Source organism: Marmota monax, unplaced genomic scaffold (assembly GCF_021218885.2).
Source record: "Marmota monax isolate L192 unplaced genomic scaffold, Marmota_monax_Labrador192_F-V1.1 WCK01_AAM20220418_F8-fsc00107, whole genome shotgun sequence".
NCBI lineage: Eukaryota > Metazoa > Chordata > Mammalia > Rodentia > Sciuridae > Marmota > Marmota monax.
In genome coordinates this window covers 1,665,630-1,683,343 of record NW_026693761.1, presented here as the reverse complement: position 1 = coordinate 1,683,343, position 17,714 = coordinate 1,665,630, and the positions used below count along the sequence as shown (strand labels likewise).

The 17,714-nt window shown below is 36.7% G+C and overlaps 1 protein-coding gene across 2 annotated transcripts in view; it reads right to left on the bottom strand.

Annotated features, from left to right (window-relative positions):
• Npsr1 (neuropeptide S receptor 1) overlaps window positions 1–17,714 on the bottom strand; it is a 188,123-nt gene that overhangs the window by 26,065 nt on the left and 144,344 nt on the right. The window contains exons 4-5 of one of the 2 annotated variants that reach the window (XM_046460636.2): window positions 5,998–6,091; window positions 3,450–3,651 (exon numbers count right to left, since the gene is read on the bottom strand). In XM_046460636.2, coding sequence (XP_046316592.1) covers window positions 3,450–3,651; window positions 5,998–6,091 — 296 coding nt within the window. The remainder of the gene's footprint in view (window positions 1–3,449; window positions 3,652–5,997; window positions 6,092–17,714) is intronic. The other variant, XM_046460637.2, reaches the window with a different exon arrangement.

Below are 17,714 nucleotides of genomic sequence, written 5' to 3'. Positions count from 1 at the left end.
ATAAAACCATATCCAATATGAAGGGGCAAATGACAAGCTATTCACAACATTAAAAACAGAAAAAAGGTTAATGCATAAAGACTATCTTAAAGATTAAGAATATAGCAAATGAAAGCATTCCAACAAAAAATGAGTAAAAGAATTTGAATATGGGGGCTGGGGATGTGGCTCAAGCGGTAGCGCGCTCACCTGGCATGCGTGCAGCCCGGGTTCGATCCTCATGCACCACATACAAACAAAGATGTTGTGTCCGCCAATAACTAAAAAATAAATATTAAAAATTCTCTCTCTCTCCCTCTCTCACTCTCTCTTTTAAAAAAAAAAAAAAAGAATTTGAATATGTACTTCGTTTTAAAAAATGGCAATAAACAAAGATGAAAAAAAATTTCTTTCATCTTTTGTGATGAAAGAAATGCCAAATAAAATGACAAAGGTTTTTGGCCTATTGATTTTGTAAGGACATATACAGCATATACAGCATGTCTGAGAACAGGGAGGTAGGGTTTACAAAGTTAGAACTTTGAACTGGTCCTTCTGCTTACTTAAGCTTGGCATTAGGAGTTTATTTAACCTTGCTTAAAAGAGGCACAAGAAAGAGACTCAAGATAGTATGGGAAAGGAAAAAGCAGGGGTGGTGGAGGAAAGGAGAGAGAGAGAAGGAAGAGGAGAGATGAGTTGAATCTTAGGCCTGAGACGTAGACTATGCTGTAACAGAGCCCCTTTGAAATTGAAAGAGCTAAAATATTTTTCTGCAGCTTCCTGTTTGTTATTTTCTTTATGTCAGTGGAAGTTGAGAAGCTTTGCCCAAAGCTCAGGCAGTGCCATCAAAGATTGAAAAAGAAATTGTGATGTGTTCTCTGCTTAGCTAAATCTACCTATATATATTCCCTGCCTTTTCTTTCTATATATCTTAACCACGTCTGTAGGAACTGCAAAGAGACAGTCTAGCTGTTTCTACTCAGTGTTGGCCAAACTGCACTAAGTTCATCTTATCTTTTTACATTCTTTATTTCTTATGAGGGAAGGTGACTGAATCCAGCCAGCAGGGAGGGGTTGGGGTGGGTGTGGGACCTCAGGTAGGTTCCCTGGCTTGGCTGCTATAAGAATATCAAGAACTAGGTAGAAAACAAATTCTTCATAAAACTCCACCTGGGCCTAGCCCTGGTTCAAGAGGTGGAGTATGCGCTGTCCCCCAGAGAGAGGAGCCACCATGTTCTTTTTCCCAGGGAAAAGTAGAGCTAGAGGATGATCATCGGGCTTCTTGTGAGACAGGAATTGCTTCTGCAGAAACTCAAGGACAAGGGAGGTCACGACTAGAGTTCACTGTTCTGTCTGGAAGTGAGGAGCCAGGAGCAGGCCTGAAGGAGGCCTTATTTGATGAGAGCTGGGTGAAACTCGCTTTTGAAATCATTTCCCTTAATCAGCAAACAAATTATATTTTGCCTTTTCAAGGACACTTAAGGAAAAAGGACAAGTTAGGCTAAAGGCAAGTTTAAGAAGTCCTTGAGTTAACTGGAAAAAAAAGAGCCTGAATTAATATAGGAAGAACTCTCAGATGGTGAAAGATGTGAGATGTGGCTAGATACTTGTCCTTGTGGGCTGTGAGAGTCACCTTATGTGCTGCTGCATCCACCTAGCTGAGTCTGGGCTGTGCCCCCAGCAGAGTGGAAATCAATCAGAAGTGAAGCCAGGGCAGTGCTGCCGTGAAAATCAATGCCTCAGTTGCCTTTGATCACATGAGTTGCTCTTTCCAAATGCTTTCTTGCTCTCTCCTCTTCCCCCAGCCCCTTCTAACATTGTTGCTAAGACTTAGCTTTCATTGGTTGTCTAAATAAGCTTCATTTTCCCTTCAAGCATCCTCCCACCTTCAGCTCGATAGAAAGGAGGGCAGCAAATTGAAATTAAATGTGGATGTTAATTTGTCAATCCAGCAGCAAGACTGGACAACATCCAAGCTCAGTGATGTTAAAATCTGATTTTTTTGGAGTCACTCTGTTCCTGTCCAGCTCCACCTCTTATAGGGAGCAAGTTATTTTGCCTCTTTTTGCCCTAAATCTACTCTTACCAAAAATTGAGGGGTGGGATGTGTTATGGATAATGTTTCTCCCAGATTTAGTATTTCACGAGACTCAAGTTAAGCAACAGAGAGCACAAAAAGGTGATTCCTACAATATCAAGAAACACTTGAACAATATTCAAGCAGCTTAATAATTAAAAAAAAATATTAAAACAATGAGATATTTTCTTACCCTTGCAGTTTGGGAAAGATTTAATAAAAAGAAAATGGGTCTCTTTTGCACTGGGCTGAAGAAGGGAAACCAATGCTTTTGGCTGGAGCAGACCTTTCCTGAGGATCGTTTGTGAATATACATCAGAGGTCAAAATGAGCATCATCTTTGATCTAGAAACTCCAATAGAATGAGTTCTGCAGACATAGTCAGACTCCTGTATAATTTTAATTACAAGGAGTTTTATCACAGTATTTGTACTACCAAAAATCAAAGGCTGATCTTCCATTGTCCAGGACACGTTATGTGACACATCTTGGCAGGTGTGGGGGCACCCCAAAAGTGGCCCACATACACAGCTAACATGGGTTTCCCTGCGGTCCCTCGCCCTATCCACACATGGAGGACTACTGTTTCACCCAGTGAGATCCTGCCTTGAACAGGGTGCTGTGGTCATCTGTCCTGAAAGACAATCTGTGACCCACCATTGGCTGCAGGACCAAGTGGACATCTTAGGGCTCAGTTGCCCAGGCCATTCGCAAGGAACCTACCCCAGCCATTATCAAATTCTTTCTCAATGGAACTGCCTGCCTGTCTGCTCAGTGCCCTTACTCCTCTGATCTCTGGTCCCCAGGGCGCTTGCTTCCTCCCTACTTTTCCTTCTCCTTCCCTCCTTTAATGATGGCTTCCAAGAAATGTCTGTTGCCATTACCTGACCCCAGTCAATGTCCACATACTCTCATATATTAGCGTGCACCAACTATTTTGTTTTGAGTATACCTATCTTTCCATTTATAAGATGCATGAAGCTAGTTTCATATTATGTATTTGAAAGGTGGTATGATAGGTTGTTCAATTAAACCTGGATTTCAATCATGTGTGATGTTGGATAAGCTACTTAACCTCTTTGATTTGGCTTTTTATCATTCATAAAATGAAGACTTTGGTGCTTTTTTCACAGGATTGTACTGTGGAAATGGGGTAATTGTTAGCCATGTAGCACAATACCTACCCTTTAGCACATTCTCAGTAAATGTTAGTTCTCTCCTCCTGACTCTCCTTGGGAGGAGTTGGCTTAGCTCATGGTAGCTATATCTTAAATCTTAGGACCTGGACAGTTCCTCAAGGACATCAAGAACAATGAGTGATCAGAAGGGGAGCAAAGTAGTCCCTGGAAAAGCAGAAAAGCCCCCTTGTGGATCTGGCCTGCTGGCAACTTACCTGATGATTGTCAGAGGAATAAAGTACACTAGGAAGGCCACAATGGTCATGTATGGGGTCCAGTAGGAGTCATCAGGCCACAGGGCCCAGCACTGCACTTCACCATTGGAGAGTGTCCTTTTCCCGAATATGATCAGGGTGGGAACGGAGAACAGGAAGGAGAGGCTCCAGGCAACCCGGATGAGGACCTTAGCTTGCTTTTCTGCTCAGAGGAAAAGGAGAGATGCCTGAGTACCTGGGAATATCTTCAGGAACACACTTGGAGTGTATTGTAGAAAAGGACTTCTGTGAGAGGGCCACTTGGACCTCTCAGAACCGCTTGCAGCCTCAGTTTCCTCATGTGTAAAATGGGATGCTAGCACCTGTTGCCTATAACGTATATCTCCTACCAAAAGTGTAAGTTCCCATTCCCTGTGTTCCCCCAATACTGAGAGGATTCTTACTCTAAATATTGTTATCTGGTTGGTAGAATTTTCTATCTAAGTGTTTAATCTTGCAATTCTTTAGTTATTAGTTAAAAATGAGCATTTTTATATATATCTTCTATTTATTTGTGTTTGCTTCTTTATCTGTTTATATCTTTTGCGCATTTTGTTTTTAAATTTGTATGTTCTTATTTCTTTGCCAAAGTACTGGGGATTTATATAAGGGTGGCTTTACCATTGAACAACATCCCCAGCCCTCTTTATTTTTATTTTGAGACAAGATCACACTAAGTTGCCTAGGTTGGCCTCAGACTGGCAATCTTTCCGCTTCAGCTTCCTGAGTTGATGGGATTATCATGACTGATTTTGTCAAAGTTCTTTATAAAAAGGATATTAGTTCTTTGCCTCATATGTTCAAATATTTTCAATTCATCCTTTTGCTTTTAATTTATGAAGTTTATTATTTGTATAAATTGTTCAATAATTTTGATATAGTAAAAAACTCTCCTTGTTTTCCTTATTATTTCTGCATTTAGTATGATTCCTAGAAGCAAATTTCCCTGGCTAAGATTTATTCATATATATTCTTTTGATATTTTTTATGTTTAAAAGGTTTCTTTTTCAATCTAACAGGAACCTTATTTGTAATTAACTGTGACATGTGGTAATTTAATTTTTTTTAAGTATGTAGAGAGCTATTACAACTCTATATACTGACTCATTCTTTCCAAGCTAATCTGAAAGTTCATATGCTTTATATATACTATTATAATTCCAGTATCTTATTGTTCTAATGATCAAAGTTTGATTTGTGTTTTAATATCTGGCACTGCATAAATCTTTTCACTATTATTGATATTTTTCTAATTATTTTTATATTTATTTTTCCTAAAGAGCTTTACAATTGTCAACTTCTCTGGAGTTGCTGACTAAGGAAGCTACCACTTTAATAAAAAGCAGTAAAAAATACATTTACTATTCAAAGTATCTGTGTCAGTTTATATCCTTGTCAATAGTAAATGAAAATTACCACATTTCCTCACCTTCTTGCAACTCTCCAACGACATTCATTACACTTTATTCTAAAGTTCTGCTTGCTCTATTAACTTTGTTTTCCTTAGGAGTAAATTCTGTGGAATAATATTTTAAATGTATGATCTATTTTCCACAGTTTGGCTTCTGTCACATTTCCTTAATAATATTTGATTGCTCCTCATCTTTGTCGCTGAGATTTTCAGTTATGTTGTTCATTTTTTCAGTTTTCACAGTCAGCTTGTGGGAAGGTGGCTTAACACTGGGCATGGAAGAGGGTGGCCTCTGCTTGTGGTTGGAGTTGTGGTCAGTTGGTCCTATGGTGAGGTCCCCACCATCTCTCCAAGGCTTCCCACAGCCCCAATCTGTCTCATTGAACTCAGCATTCTTACTGAGCTTGCTTATTTGAAAGCAGAGACTCCATTTCTGCTGCCTGTGTGGAGTGAAGGAGGGCAGCTGGAAGGGAAATGAACTTAACCCTCCGTATTGTGCTGAAGAAATCACTCTTTCTGTTTCCTGGGTCCTCTCCTGCTCTGGGCACTTACAGAGTCTGTTCTAAGAGTACTGACATACTACTGCAAGCATCATCTGGGGTACTGTGGGCTGACCCATCTGCTTCTTTCTATCAAGGATCTTCACTATTTCTGGGTCAAGGAGGATTTCCTTTGTTTTCAGTATAATAATCAATAAAAAATATCTTTTTCATTTTTTTTTTCCTATAGTTTTGGGGTAAGAACTATGAAGTGCTAGTTTCTAGAAAGTGAGCAAGTTGAAGTGGGAGTGTTCATTTCTTTGCAGTGTCAATAGGGCTCTAAAGGACCTTGGTGGAAACACAGAGTCAATGTCAAAGGTGGGTCCTTAGCCATCCCTGGGAACAGTAAGCATTTTCCCAGGTACCTCAGCTTTTTCTTCTATACCCTTTTGAACAACAAGACCTATGAAGTGGGGAAGGAAATACAAAGAAGGAGAACAAAGAGAGGACAAGGAAAAGAAGGAGGGAAATAAGAGCACTATTGTTAAGAATAAAATATCAATGAAAATAATCCCACCCTCATTCAAGGAAGATGCCTCATGAAAGAAGGCTTGCTTACCTCCTTGCAGAAACTTCATGGGGTAGACGATGGCATGGTATCTGTCTATGCTGAGGGACACCAGGACGTAGGTAGAGGCATAGAGCAGTACAACCTAAAAATACAAGTGAGAGGAGTTATGTGACGTCATACAGGTGAGGAGCACATGTAATGGAAAGAATCATCTTTTATGCTATTTAGAAATCTTGGATGAGGGTTGGGTTATGTGGGGCGCGTGCTGACATTCCCTGCTGAGGAGCAGGTTGCAGTTCTTGATGCTGGAATTTGCATTGCTACTGGTGATGGGTGAGAATGCTTTTAGCTCCCACTCACTCATTCAACTGGCTTCTTGGAAATTCCATATTACAGGATCAGTCCCTCTTGACATTTGCATGGTACATTTATTTGTAATTGACTTTTAAAGCTAAATTAATTTTCTCTGCCACAATTGACATTCCAGGATAATTAGAAACAAAGGTTCATTTGCCTTTTATCAGTGTGAATAGTTGAGAAATGATAGAAGGGTTCCGGTTTCAGTAGGTCCATGTGCTGTTCTGAATCATTTATCATCAGCCCACCGACACCATCAGAGAGCTCCCCTGCTTCGTCCACTTCTCTAGCAGAGCTGTTCACTAGGGTCAGTTTCTGAGTCTCCTCTCCCTCCTCCACACTGCCTCTTTTATTAACCTTACCCACACCCTTTAATTATCTTGTGCAGTTTTATTTGCATACTCTGCAGAAGAAGAAATTGGGATATAAGAAATTAATATCTTCTGCAAGTGACATATTTAAAATGTAATTAAATGAAATATCTCTGAAAGGATGATCATGGTGGAAAATTGTCAGGTAACTTGAAACTTCATTTCTACCAAGAGCCCAGCTTATCTCTGCTTTGTAAACTTAGGATCAAATCTAGAAGGGGTAGAAGGGTAAAGAAGACTGAAGACTGAAGTTCTAAAGATGAGTGTCTTTCTTCTTGATATTTACCTATGTGCTGAATTTGTACCTTTTTGTTCTTTCTCCAGCTCAGACAAGTAACAACCAACTGTAGTTGCTCCTTAACTTACAATGGGGTTACACCCCAATAAACCCATTGTAAGTCAAAAAGACATTAAGTTGGTCATGCATTTAATATATTTAACCTAGCTCAGCCTAGCTTGCCTTCAATGAGCTCAGAAGACTTATCATTATTAGCCTGCATTTGGGCAAGATAATCAAACATGAAGTTTATTTTACAATAAAGAGTTGAATTCCTCACTTAATTTATTAAGTACTCTGCTGAAAGGAAAGAACAGAATGGTTTTATAGGTATTCTTTGTACCACTATAAAGTTTAAAAATTATAAATTAAATCATGAGAAGTTGGGGACTATCTGTATACTGTATTTTTTCCCCCCTCATCTTGGTAATACTACCACAAATGCACCTCAGCACTTAATTTGTGGAAAGTGCCACAGGGAGAGGAAAGTGAGGAATGTTCAGATTGAAGGCTCCCCTGAGAGACATAAACAGGAATTTTACTCTTGTGTAAAGGAGACAAATAGAGATAGAGAAAATGGATGGCTTAGTTGAAGGGAAAAATCAGACATTTGTGTCCTTTGAGAAAAATGAGGCTTCTATGTTCAATGCATGAATTCAGAGTTATTGAGGCTGACCACACACAGCGGAGGAGGTGGCATTGTAGAAAGGCAACAAATGGGACGGAAGGTCATGGAGAAGGTCATAAGAATCTTGAACATCTGTAGCTGCCTTGAGTCAGGACCTGGAGCAATAGGAAGGATCACCAAAGTCGGGGCTAGGGCACAGGGCACAGGGCCAGGGCACAGAGCAGAGCAACAGAAAATGTTAGCAAAAAGAGATCAACTTTGAGACACTATCAAAATGATATTCAACTTCAGAGATGAAACATCTTCAAACATCTAGGGAGGGTAAAAAAATTAAATGTTATCTAAAAAAAATGCATTTCGAATTATCACGCTTCTTCTCCACAAAAATAAATGCCAGAGAACAGTATAACAACATGTTCAGAGTTTTGAAAGAAAAATTATGATCCAAGAATTTTGTAAATATAACTTCTGTGCCAAGGCACAGTACAGGTTTTTTTTTTTTTAACATACATAGAAGGGAGGAAATTTAATACCACGTACCACATGCTCTTCCTTAAATTCTCCTTGAGGAAATATTTGAGTTGATTGAGAATTATTTCAAAATTAAAAACTCCAGAAGAGGAAAGGGGATAGAATAGTAACAACTATGGTAAGTAAAGATGTTAGGAAAATATAAAATGTTTACAAAATAATTATAAATGTAGTTATGAAAAATTTCAGGGAAAAATCTGGGAGTGGAATGAGGGAAGAGAGTAACAGGAAAGAAATCATGTTAAATTTCCATTTAGATATTTTATCTATCTCTTTTGCCTGTATTCTGATGGAGATATAGTAAATCTAAAAATTAAATATAGCTATGACAGAGTGAAATAAAAGTAGAGAAAATTAATGTATGTATCCTATAACTGCTCTAACAGATTCCATAAGTCTGGTGACTTAAAAAAAAACACGAATTTATTCTCTCCACAGTTCTGAAGACTGGAAGTCCAAATCAGTTCTACTGGACCCAAATAAAGGTCTATGAAGGGCTCTAGGCCTTGCAGAAACTCTGAGGGAAAATCCATCCCTTGCCTGTTTCAGCTTTAGCTAACTGCCAGCATTCCTTTGCTTGTGGACACATCAATCAATGTCTGTCTCTGTGATTACAGTACCTTCTCATCTATGTGTCAAATCTCCCTCTGCCTCCTGCTTATGAATACCTGGACTAATTCAGGATAACCTTCCCATTTCAAGATTTCTAATTTAATCACTCATGCAAATCTCTTTTGTCATGCATAGGTTTCAAGTATTTGAATGTAGATAATCTAGGAGGGGGTATTTTTTAAGCCAACTATAATTAATAACCAAATAAAAACAAATAAGGAACAGGAAAAGCTTAACAAAGGAAGGTTAAAATGAAGAGAGTAAAATAATGATAAACACTGGTTTGCACAATTCATACGAATGACTTAAGCTTCATTCTAAAACTGACTATTTTAAAAGAAAATATTCCCTAAGATCCAACCATATACTGTTTGGAAGAGAAACCACTAAAATCAAATACTATCTGAGTTTAAAAACAAAGGAATGGTCACAAGTATATAAAGAAATTAAAAACTAAAAGAAGGCATTCATTATAATATTGATATAATACAAATTAGATTCAAAGCAAATGATATTACATGTGATATAGGGATTATTTATATTGACAAAACATGACATATAATGGTAATAGAACATTCATAAACTTATATGTATAAGTAACATAACACTAAATGTATATAATAAAACATTACTATTTCTACAGAAGAAAAAATACAAGCAAGAAAAACCAAATTTTGTAATATAAGAAAGATACACATTATTGTAAAAATCTAGACAACATTTCAACAATTGGTTATATCCCAAACGACCAAGAAAGAAAATTGCTCAATAGTTTCCAAAAAGTAGAACTTAAGCAATTCATATATTTCGAAAAACAAGCAATGGAGCTGCAATTAGTAACATGCTTTTTTTTTTTTGAATACCACTTGGAAATTTAAACATCCTCATAATTAACTCAAGTCAAGAAGGAAATCAAAGTACAATTATAGTCAATTCATAAATGTCAACAATGAAAACTCTACATATCAACAACATATGGGATACCATTTGGAGAACAGATGGCAGTTTGAGGACATATGTCTGAATTCTCACTACCCCGCCCCTTAATTCTGACAGAAATGACCTAGGAAATATGAAACTAAAGAAAATCTTGCACATAGAAGTGAGATTTAAATGCTAGAAACAGAGAAAGTTTACTGAGAAAAATGCCAGATTGGATTCATATAAAGGAGGATTTCTGCACTGATTTAAAAAAATAGTTTTTAGAAAAATTTTATATTTACAAAAACACTGCAGATAGTAGAGAGAATTCCTATTTCACCCTTCTCCTACCTACACACTTTCCCCTATTATTCATGTCTTGCATTAGTATGGTCCATTTGTTTAAACTGATGAATCAATATTGATATATTATTATTAATTAAACTCCATGGTTTTTATTAAGGTTCACTCTTTGTGTTGTGCAATTCATTGCAGTTTGCCAGTTTATAATGCCATGTGTTTACCATTACAATATTTTACCAAAGAGTTTCACTGATGCAAAATTTCCCTGTGCTTTATCTATTCATCCCTCCCTCCTCCAAATCTCTGATAACCACTGATTTTTTAAACTGTCCTGTAGTTTTCCCTTTTTTAAGAAGTGGCATAATTGGAAGTACACAGTACATAAGCTTTTAAGACTGGACTCTTAGCAATGTGCATTTAATATTCCTCTATATGTTTTCATGGCTTGAGAGTTCATTTCTGTGAACAAAATACCCAATAATAATAGCTTAGAGGAAGAAAAGTTTATTTTGGCTCATGGTTTTGAAGGCTTCAGTCCATGCTTGTCTGGTTCCATTGCTCTGGTCTGAGGTGAAGCAGAAGATCATGGTGATGGGGCATGATAAAGGAACTGCTTAGTTGTGGTGGCCAAGAAGCAGAGAGAGAATAAGAAGCCAGGGACCAGATATCTAATTCCCAAGACATGCCCCTGTGATCTACTTTCTCCAGCCATGCCTCACCTGCCTGCAGTTATCACCATGAGTCCATTCAAATGAATTAATTCACTGATTAAGTTACAGCTCTTGTAATATAATCATTTTATCTATAAGCATTCTGCATTGTCAAAGATGAACCTTTGGGGGGGGGGCATCTCATATCCAAACCATGACATTCTACTCCTGATCCCCAAAAGCTCATATCCATATCACCAAACAAAATGCATTTAGCTCATCTCCAATAGTTCAAAGTCTCCTAGATACTTAAGGCAAACTCATGGCTCTGAGACTCTGTAAAAATTAAAATAAATTATATACATCCAATATATAATGGTACAGAGTGAACATTTCCATTCTAAAAGGGAGAGAAAGGGGTATAGAGAAAAGGATGCAACAAAAACTAGACTGAAGCCCAGCCAGGTATTTTCTGTAGCTCTGCCTCTGGCATCTGGGACATGTGGCAGTAAGATGTGATCTCAAAAGGCTTGTGAAGCCCATGCATTTGTTTGTGTTTGTTTTAGCCCACATGGCCTCTCTCTTAGGCTAGCTCTGCTCACAACCAGCAGATTTCCTTTTTACCTTACGAGCTTCTTTTAATCCCAAGGGGATCCACTGAAGTCTAAGCTTCCTTCTCATAGCTTCATATCAACTTCTCAGGGGATGGCATCTCAGGTTTTCCTTTGAGATCTTGGTGGAAGCCTCCATGACCACTTAACCCCAGCATCCTCCACTCCTGCAGAATCATCACCACATAGATGAGGCCAAGGTCTGCTGCCAGCTTGAACAGTAGTTGGGCCTCCTTGAACCATGGCTACAGTGTCCTCTGAGTGCCTGGGTGACTGAGCATGGTGAAACAAACACTGGAGAAGTATTTTATTCCTTTCCTCTGTGCAAGCAGTATACTTCCAATGTTTCTTTTTTACTTTCTTTTTTTTTTACTATTTTTATTAGTTGTTGATGGACCTTTATTTTATTTATTTATACGTGGTGCTGAGAATTGAACCCAGTTTCTCACCCTAGCCCCCTTCCAATGTTTCTTAAATGAGTTTTCACTTCTATACCCTTGACCTGCAATGATGATTCCTGAAATGTCCCCATGGCATCTTTTCTATTTTCTCTGTGCAAAGTATTTACTTTCTCTTTAGTGACAGTAAACTCTAGCAACTCCCTGGACCCTAACATGACATGTGCTTCTTCTTCAGCCAAACTGCACATTTTTTCCAAAACTTCCCTCTCTGCTCTTTGCTCCTGGTTCTCACAGTAAAACTGGATAAAAGCTTCCAGCAACACCCCTGCCATCAATTAAATGCTGTGCTGCCTAGAAATTTCCTCTGCCAACACATCACTTTTATTTGTTCTTTTTAGAGATATATATGACAGTAGAGTATTTTATGACATACATAAACGGAACATAACTTACTCTAATTAGGATCCCACTCTGTGGTTGTACATGATGTGGAGTTTCACTGGTTGTGTATTCATATATATACATAGGAAAGTCACGTCTGACTCATTCTACAGTCTTTCCTATTCCCATTCCTTCTCCCTTCCCTTAAATTCAGCGTCACAGAAAGTCACAGAACATGGACAAAATATAGACAACTTCTTTACCATAATGTAACATGAAGGGTCTCTAATCCAATTTCCCAGTGGAGTTTTTGTTACCCTCTGAAACCCCATGAGCACAGTATTTACTATTTGCATTCCTATCAGCATTCTGGCTTTCTGAGCTCTCCCCAGAATTGCCCATTAGGCTTTGCTTACAATATTCTAAGGTTTTCTATCCTGCATATTCAGACTTCTCTAACTCCTCCCAGGCCCTAGGGCTTCTGGACCACATGGTTAGTTTAATTAAAGGAACTGCCCCACTACTTGGTATCAATTTCTATGTTAGTGACCTTTTCATCACTGTAACCACAATACCTGACAAGAATCACTAAGAGTAGGAGACGTTTATTTTGTGATCACCGTTTCAAAGTGTCCATCCATGGTCAGCCAACTCCATTGTTCTGGGTGGAGGTAAAGTAGAATATCATGGCAAGAGGGCATGGCAACCAAGAAGCAGAGAGAAGAAGAAGCCAGAGGAACAAGATGTAATCCCCAATGGCAGGCCCCTAGTGGCCTCCTTCCTATAGCTAGGCCTGACCTGTTAGCTGGGCACCACACCTATCTGCCACCTTCTTTAGTGAGGTGTCTGATCAGATCTCTTGCCCATTTTCATAGTGGGTGGTTTGTTTTCTTGTTGTATATAGAGTCCATTGTATATTTTGGATTAAAGACTTTTATAAAAAATATGTGCTTTGCAAAATGAACAGTTCCCTTAAATTATGAATCCATCAAATGGATTAACCTACTGATTAGGTTAGAGCTCTCACAGTCTAATCATTTTACCTTTAACCATTTCTGTTTTGTCTAACATGAGTTTTTATATCCATCATACATTCAGATTTTGAAGGATATCTTGATTTCTTACAGGTTTTGGTTACCATGAATGAAACAATTTTATTGTTGTTTTTGGTCCCAGGGATTGAAATCAGGGGCATTTAGCCACTGAGCCACATCCCCAGCCCTTTTTTTTTTTTTGTATTTTTTTTATTTAGAGACAGGGTCTCATTGAATTGTTTAGCACCTCATTAAGTTGCTGAGGCTGCCTTTGAACTCACCATCCTGCTGCCTCAGCCTCCCAAGCTGCTGAGATTACAGGCACATGCCGTTGCACCTGGCTGAATAAAACTTCTATAAGCATTCTTGCACAAGTTTTTATGTGAACATAAATTGTCAACTCAATTTCACAAATACCTAGGATCATAGTTGCTGGATTGTATTGTAAGAATAGCTTTGTAAGAAACTGGCAATTATCTTCCAAAATGGCTGTTCTATTTTGAAATCCCACTAGGAATAAATGAGTGTTCCTATTGATATACATTCTCTTCAGCATTTGGTATTGTCATATTTAAAAAAAATTAGCTGTTATCTTATAGCTGTGTATTGGTATCTCACTGTTTCAACTTGCAATTCTCTAATGACATATGATGTTGAGCTTCTTTCATATATGTGTTTCACATCTTCTTTGTTTTTATTTTATTTTTTTAATATTGGGAATTGAACTCAGGGGCACTTAACCACTGAGCCACATCCCAGCCTTTAAAAAAAATTGTTTTTAGACAGGGTCTTGTTAAGTTGCTTAGAGCCCCAGTAAGTTGCTAAGGCTGGGATCCTGAACTTGGGATCCTCCTGCCTCAACCATGAATCACTGTGGTTACAGGCTTGTGCCACCATAGCCCCCTGCCATCTTCTTTAGTGAGGTGTCTATTCAGATCTTTTGCCCATTTTCAAACTGGGTGGTTTGTTTTCTTGTTGTGTATCAGAGTCCTTTGTACATTTTGGATAAAAAGTCTTTTATAAAATATGTGCTTTGCAAATGTTTTCTCCCATTCTGTGGATTGGTTTTTCATTCACTTAAATAATGTCTTTTGCATAGTAGTTTTTAATTTTTATAAAGCCCAACATCTTAATTTTTTCTCTAGTGGATTATGCTGTTGGTATTATTTGTAAAAATTCATGGACATACCCAAGATCCCCTGGATCTTTCCTATAATTATCTTCCAGAAGATTAGTATTATGTGTTATATTTAGTATTATGTGTAATATAGATATGACACATTATATTTAGTATTATGTGTTATATCTATATTGAGCTTTTTTTGGTGAAAGGTGTAAGGTCTGTGTTATAACTAAGTTTCATTATTTTTGGTGCTCACACAAATAGTATTTGTCTTTAATTTCAAATTTGCATTTTTCATTGCTGGAAAACATTTGACTTTGTATAATACCCATGTATTCTTCAGTCTTGCTATTTTTGCCTACTGAGTCCACTAGTTTTTGTACATTTGTTTATCTATTCTTTCAATGGTTAATGACTTTTAGTTCTACTCTATGTGATCTGAGAGCATAGTTTATGATTTTTGCTTTTTTACACTGTTAAGGTTGGTTTTATGTCCAGGATGTATTTTATCTTGTTGAATGTCTTATGTGAGTTTGGTAAGAACATATGTTCTGTGACTGTTTAATGAAGAATTCTATAAATGTCATTTAAATCAACTTGATTAATAGTTAAGTTCACTTCTACTGATAGTTGTTTAGTTCAACAATATCTCCTTTTATCCCTTTTAACATTGCTTCATTTCATTTTCTTATCTGATTTAAAAATACATTGTTGCTAATATTACATTGAGAAGTTATCTGCAGATCAATGTAGAATTTAAAAAGTAAAAGATTGTATTTCACCTTCATTTATTCCTTCTCTGATACTTTCCCTTTCTTTAAATGGATTGGAGCTTATGATTTGTATTATCTTCTTATTTTTCTGAAGAATTTCTTTGAATAGTTCTTACAAGGCAAGTTTACTCATGGCAAATTTCCTCAGTTTTTAATTTTCTGAGTACTTTTCTATTTTTTATTCACTTTGTATTTTTTTGGTGTTGGGTACTGAACCCACAGCTTCATAAATGCTAAACACTTGCTCTACCCCCCAAATCTTAGAAATTCTTATTAATATTACTTTGTAGGTAAGGAGTCTCTCCCCCCACTATCATCTCTCAGGATTTTCTCTTCGCCTTTGGTTTTTTTTTTTTTTTTTTGTGTGTGTGTGTGTGATTTGAATGTGCTATGAGAAGGGATATATGTTTTTGGTATTTATCTTGCTTTGGTGTTCTCTGAAATTCCTGAATTTGTGGTTTGGTGTCAGCCATTAATTTCAGAAAATTTACACTTATTAGTATTGCAAATTCTTCTCCTGCTCCTTTCTTTCATGTTTTGGAGTTTCCATTGTTTATATACTATACATTACTCAATAGTTCTTGGATTTTCAATTCCATTTGAAAATAAACTTAATTTATAGAGTCATTTTAGATTAACAGAAAAATTGAGCAGAAGGAAAAGAAGTCTCTCATAAGCTCCCTGCCCCTACATACACAGAGCCTCCCTCATTATCAAAGTCCTACCCAAGAGTGGTATATTTGTTATAACTGACAAACCTACTTGACACATCATTATCCCCCAAAGTCCATAGTTTACATAAGGATTCACTCTTAGTTATACATTGTATGCATTTTGACAAATATATTGTGCCACATGTCCACCATTATAATTTAATCAAGAGTTGTTTTACTGCCCCCAAGTCCTCCATGTTCCACATATTCATCCCTCCCTAGAGCTAACCCCTGGCAACCACTGATCCTTTCACTGTCTTCATAGTTTTGCCTTTTCCATGTTATATATTTGGATCACTCAGTATGTAGCCTTTTCAGGTTGGCTCTTTTACTTAGTAGTATGTAATTAAGGTTCTTCAATATCTCTACATGGGACACGTAAGCTTTAACTGAACTTGATGGCTCTCTTCTTCTTATCATGAAGTAGTATTTCATTGTATGAATAGATCACAGCTTATTTCTTCATTTTCTGAGGGACATCTTGATTGCTTCCAAATTTTAGCAATTATGAATAAAGCTACTATACACAATCATATGCAGGTATCTGTGTGGACATATACTTTCAACTTATTGGGGCAAACATCAGGAAACATACTTGCTCAATTATATGGTGAGAATATAAGTTTTAGAATAAACTGCTGATGTGTCTTCCAAAATTGCTGTACCATTTTGTAATCCCACTAGTAATGAAGAAAAGTTTTTGTTGTTTCACATTCTCAATAGAATTTGGTGTTATTTATGTTTTAGATTTTGGTCATTCTTTTAAGTGTGCAGTGGTTTCTCATTGTTGCTTCAGTTTGAAATTCTCCAATGATATGGTTTTGAACATCTTTTCATTAGCTTATTTGCCATCTTCTTGGTGGATTGTTTGTTCTTTTCACCTTTTAAAAGTGAGATTGTTCATTTTCTTATTGAGTTAGAGTTCTTTGTATATTTTTGAACAATAGTCCTTTGTTAGATATCTTTTGCCAACATTTTCTCCCAGTCTGTGGCATGTCTTCTCATTTCTTGAAAAGTGTTTTTTTACAGGGCAGAAATTTTAATTTTAATGAAGTCCAGTTTACTAATTCTTTCTTTCATGGATCATGGCTTTGGTATCATAACTACAAAATCATTCTCATACTTAAGGTCATCAAGTTTTCCTCCAATGTTATCTTCTATGAGTTTTATAGTTTTGCACTTCCATTTATGCCAATGATTCTTTTTGAAGTTGGTGATGAATATAATGTATATATCGATTTATTATTTTGCATGTGAATATCTTCTTTCAATATCATTTATTAAAAAGATGATCATTTCTCCCTTGTATTAGCTTCATTATTTTGTAAAAGATTACTTGACTATAATAACGTAAGCCTTATTTCTGCACTTGCTATTCTGTCTCATTGATCTGTTCGTCCTTTTTATTTTTTTATCAATACCAAACTACCTTAATTAACGCAGCTTTGTAGTAGAGCTGCGGAGTGTCTCTCTTCTAATTTTGCTCTTTTCCTCCAATATTGTGTTGGCTATTCTGGGACTTTTGCATATCTCTGTAAAGTTGGAAACAGTGGATATTCACAAGAAGAGTTTGGCTGGGATTGTGTTAAATATATAGCTCAAGTTGGGAAGACCTGACATCTTGACGCTATTGAATCTTCCAGTATAGACTCAGAACAACTCTCAATTTCAGATCTTTTATGATCACTTTCATTTAAAGTTTGTAGTTTTCTCATATAGATCTATTACATATTTTATTAGACTTCATGTAATTCATTTTTGGGGGTGCTAGTGTATGTTATATTGTGTGTCTGATTTCAAATTTCACTTATTCATTGCTGGTATGCCAAAAAGCATTTGACTTTTATATTGTAAGAAATTACAACAAAATTGAAGAATACAAGATTAATATCTTGTATTCTTCAATTTTGTTGTAATTTCTTATTCTGGTTTTTTTTTTTCTTTTTCTTTTTCTTTTTTTGCTAATCATTTAAATTTTTCTATGTAATCATTTAATCTGTGAACAGAGACAGTGTTTTTAATTTTTTTTTCAATCAGTTTGCCTTTTCTTTCTGTTATGGTTTGGATGTGAGGTTTCCC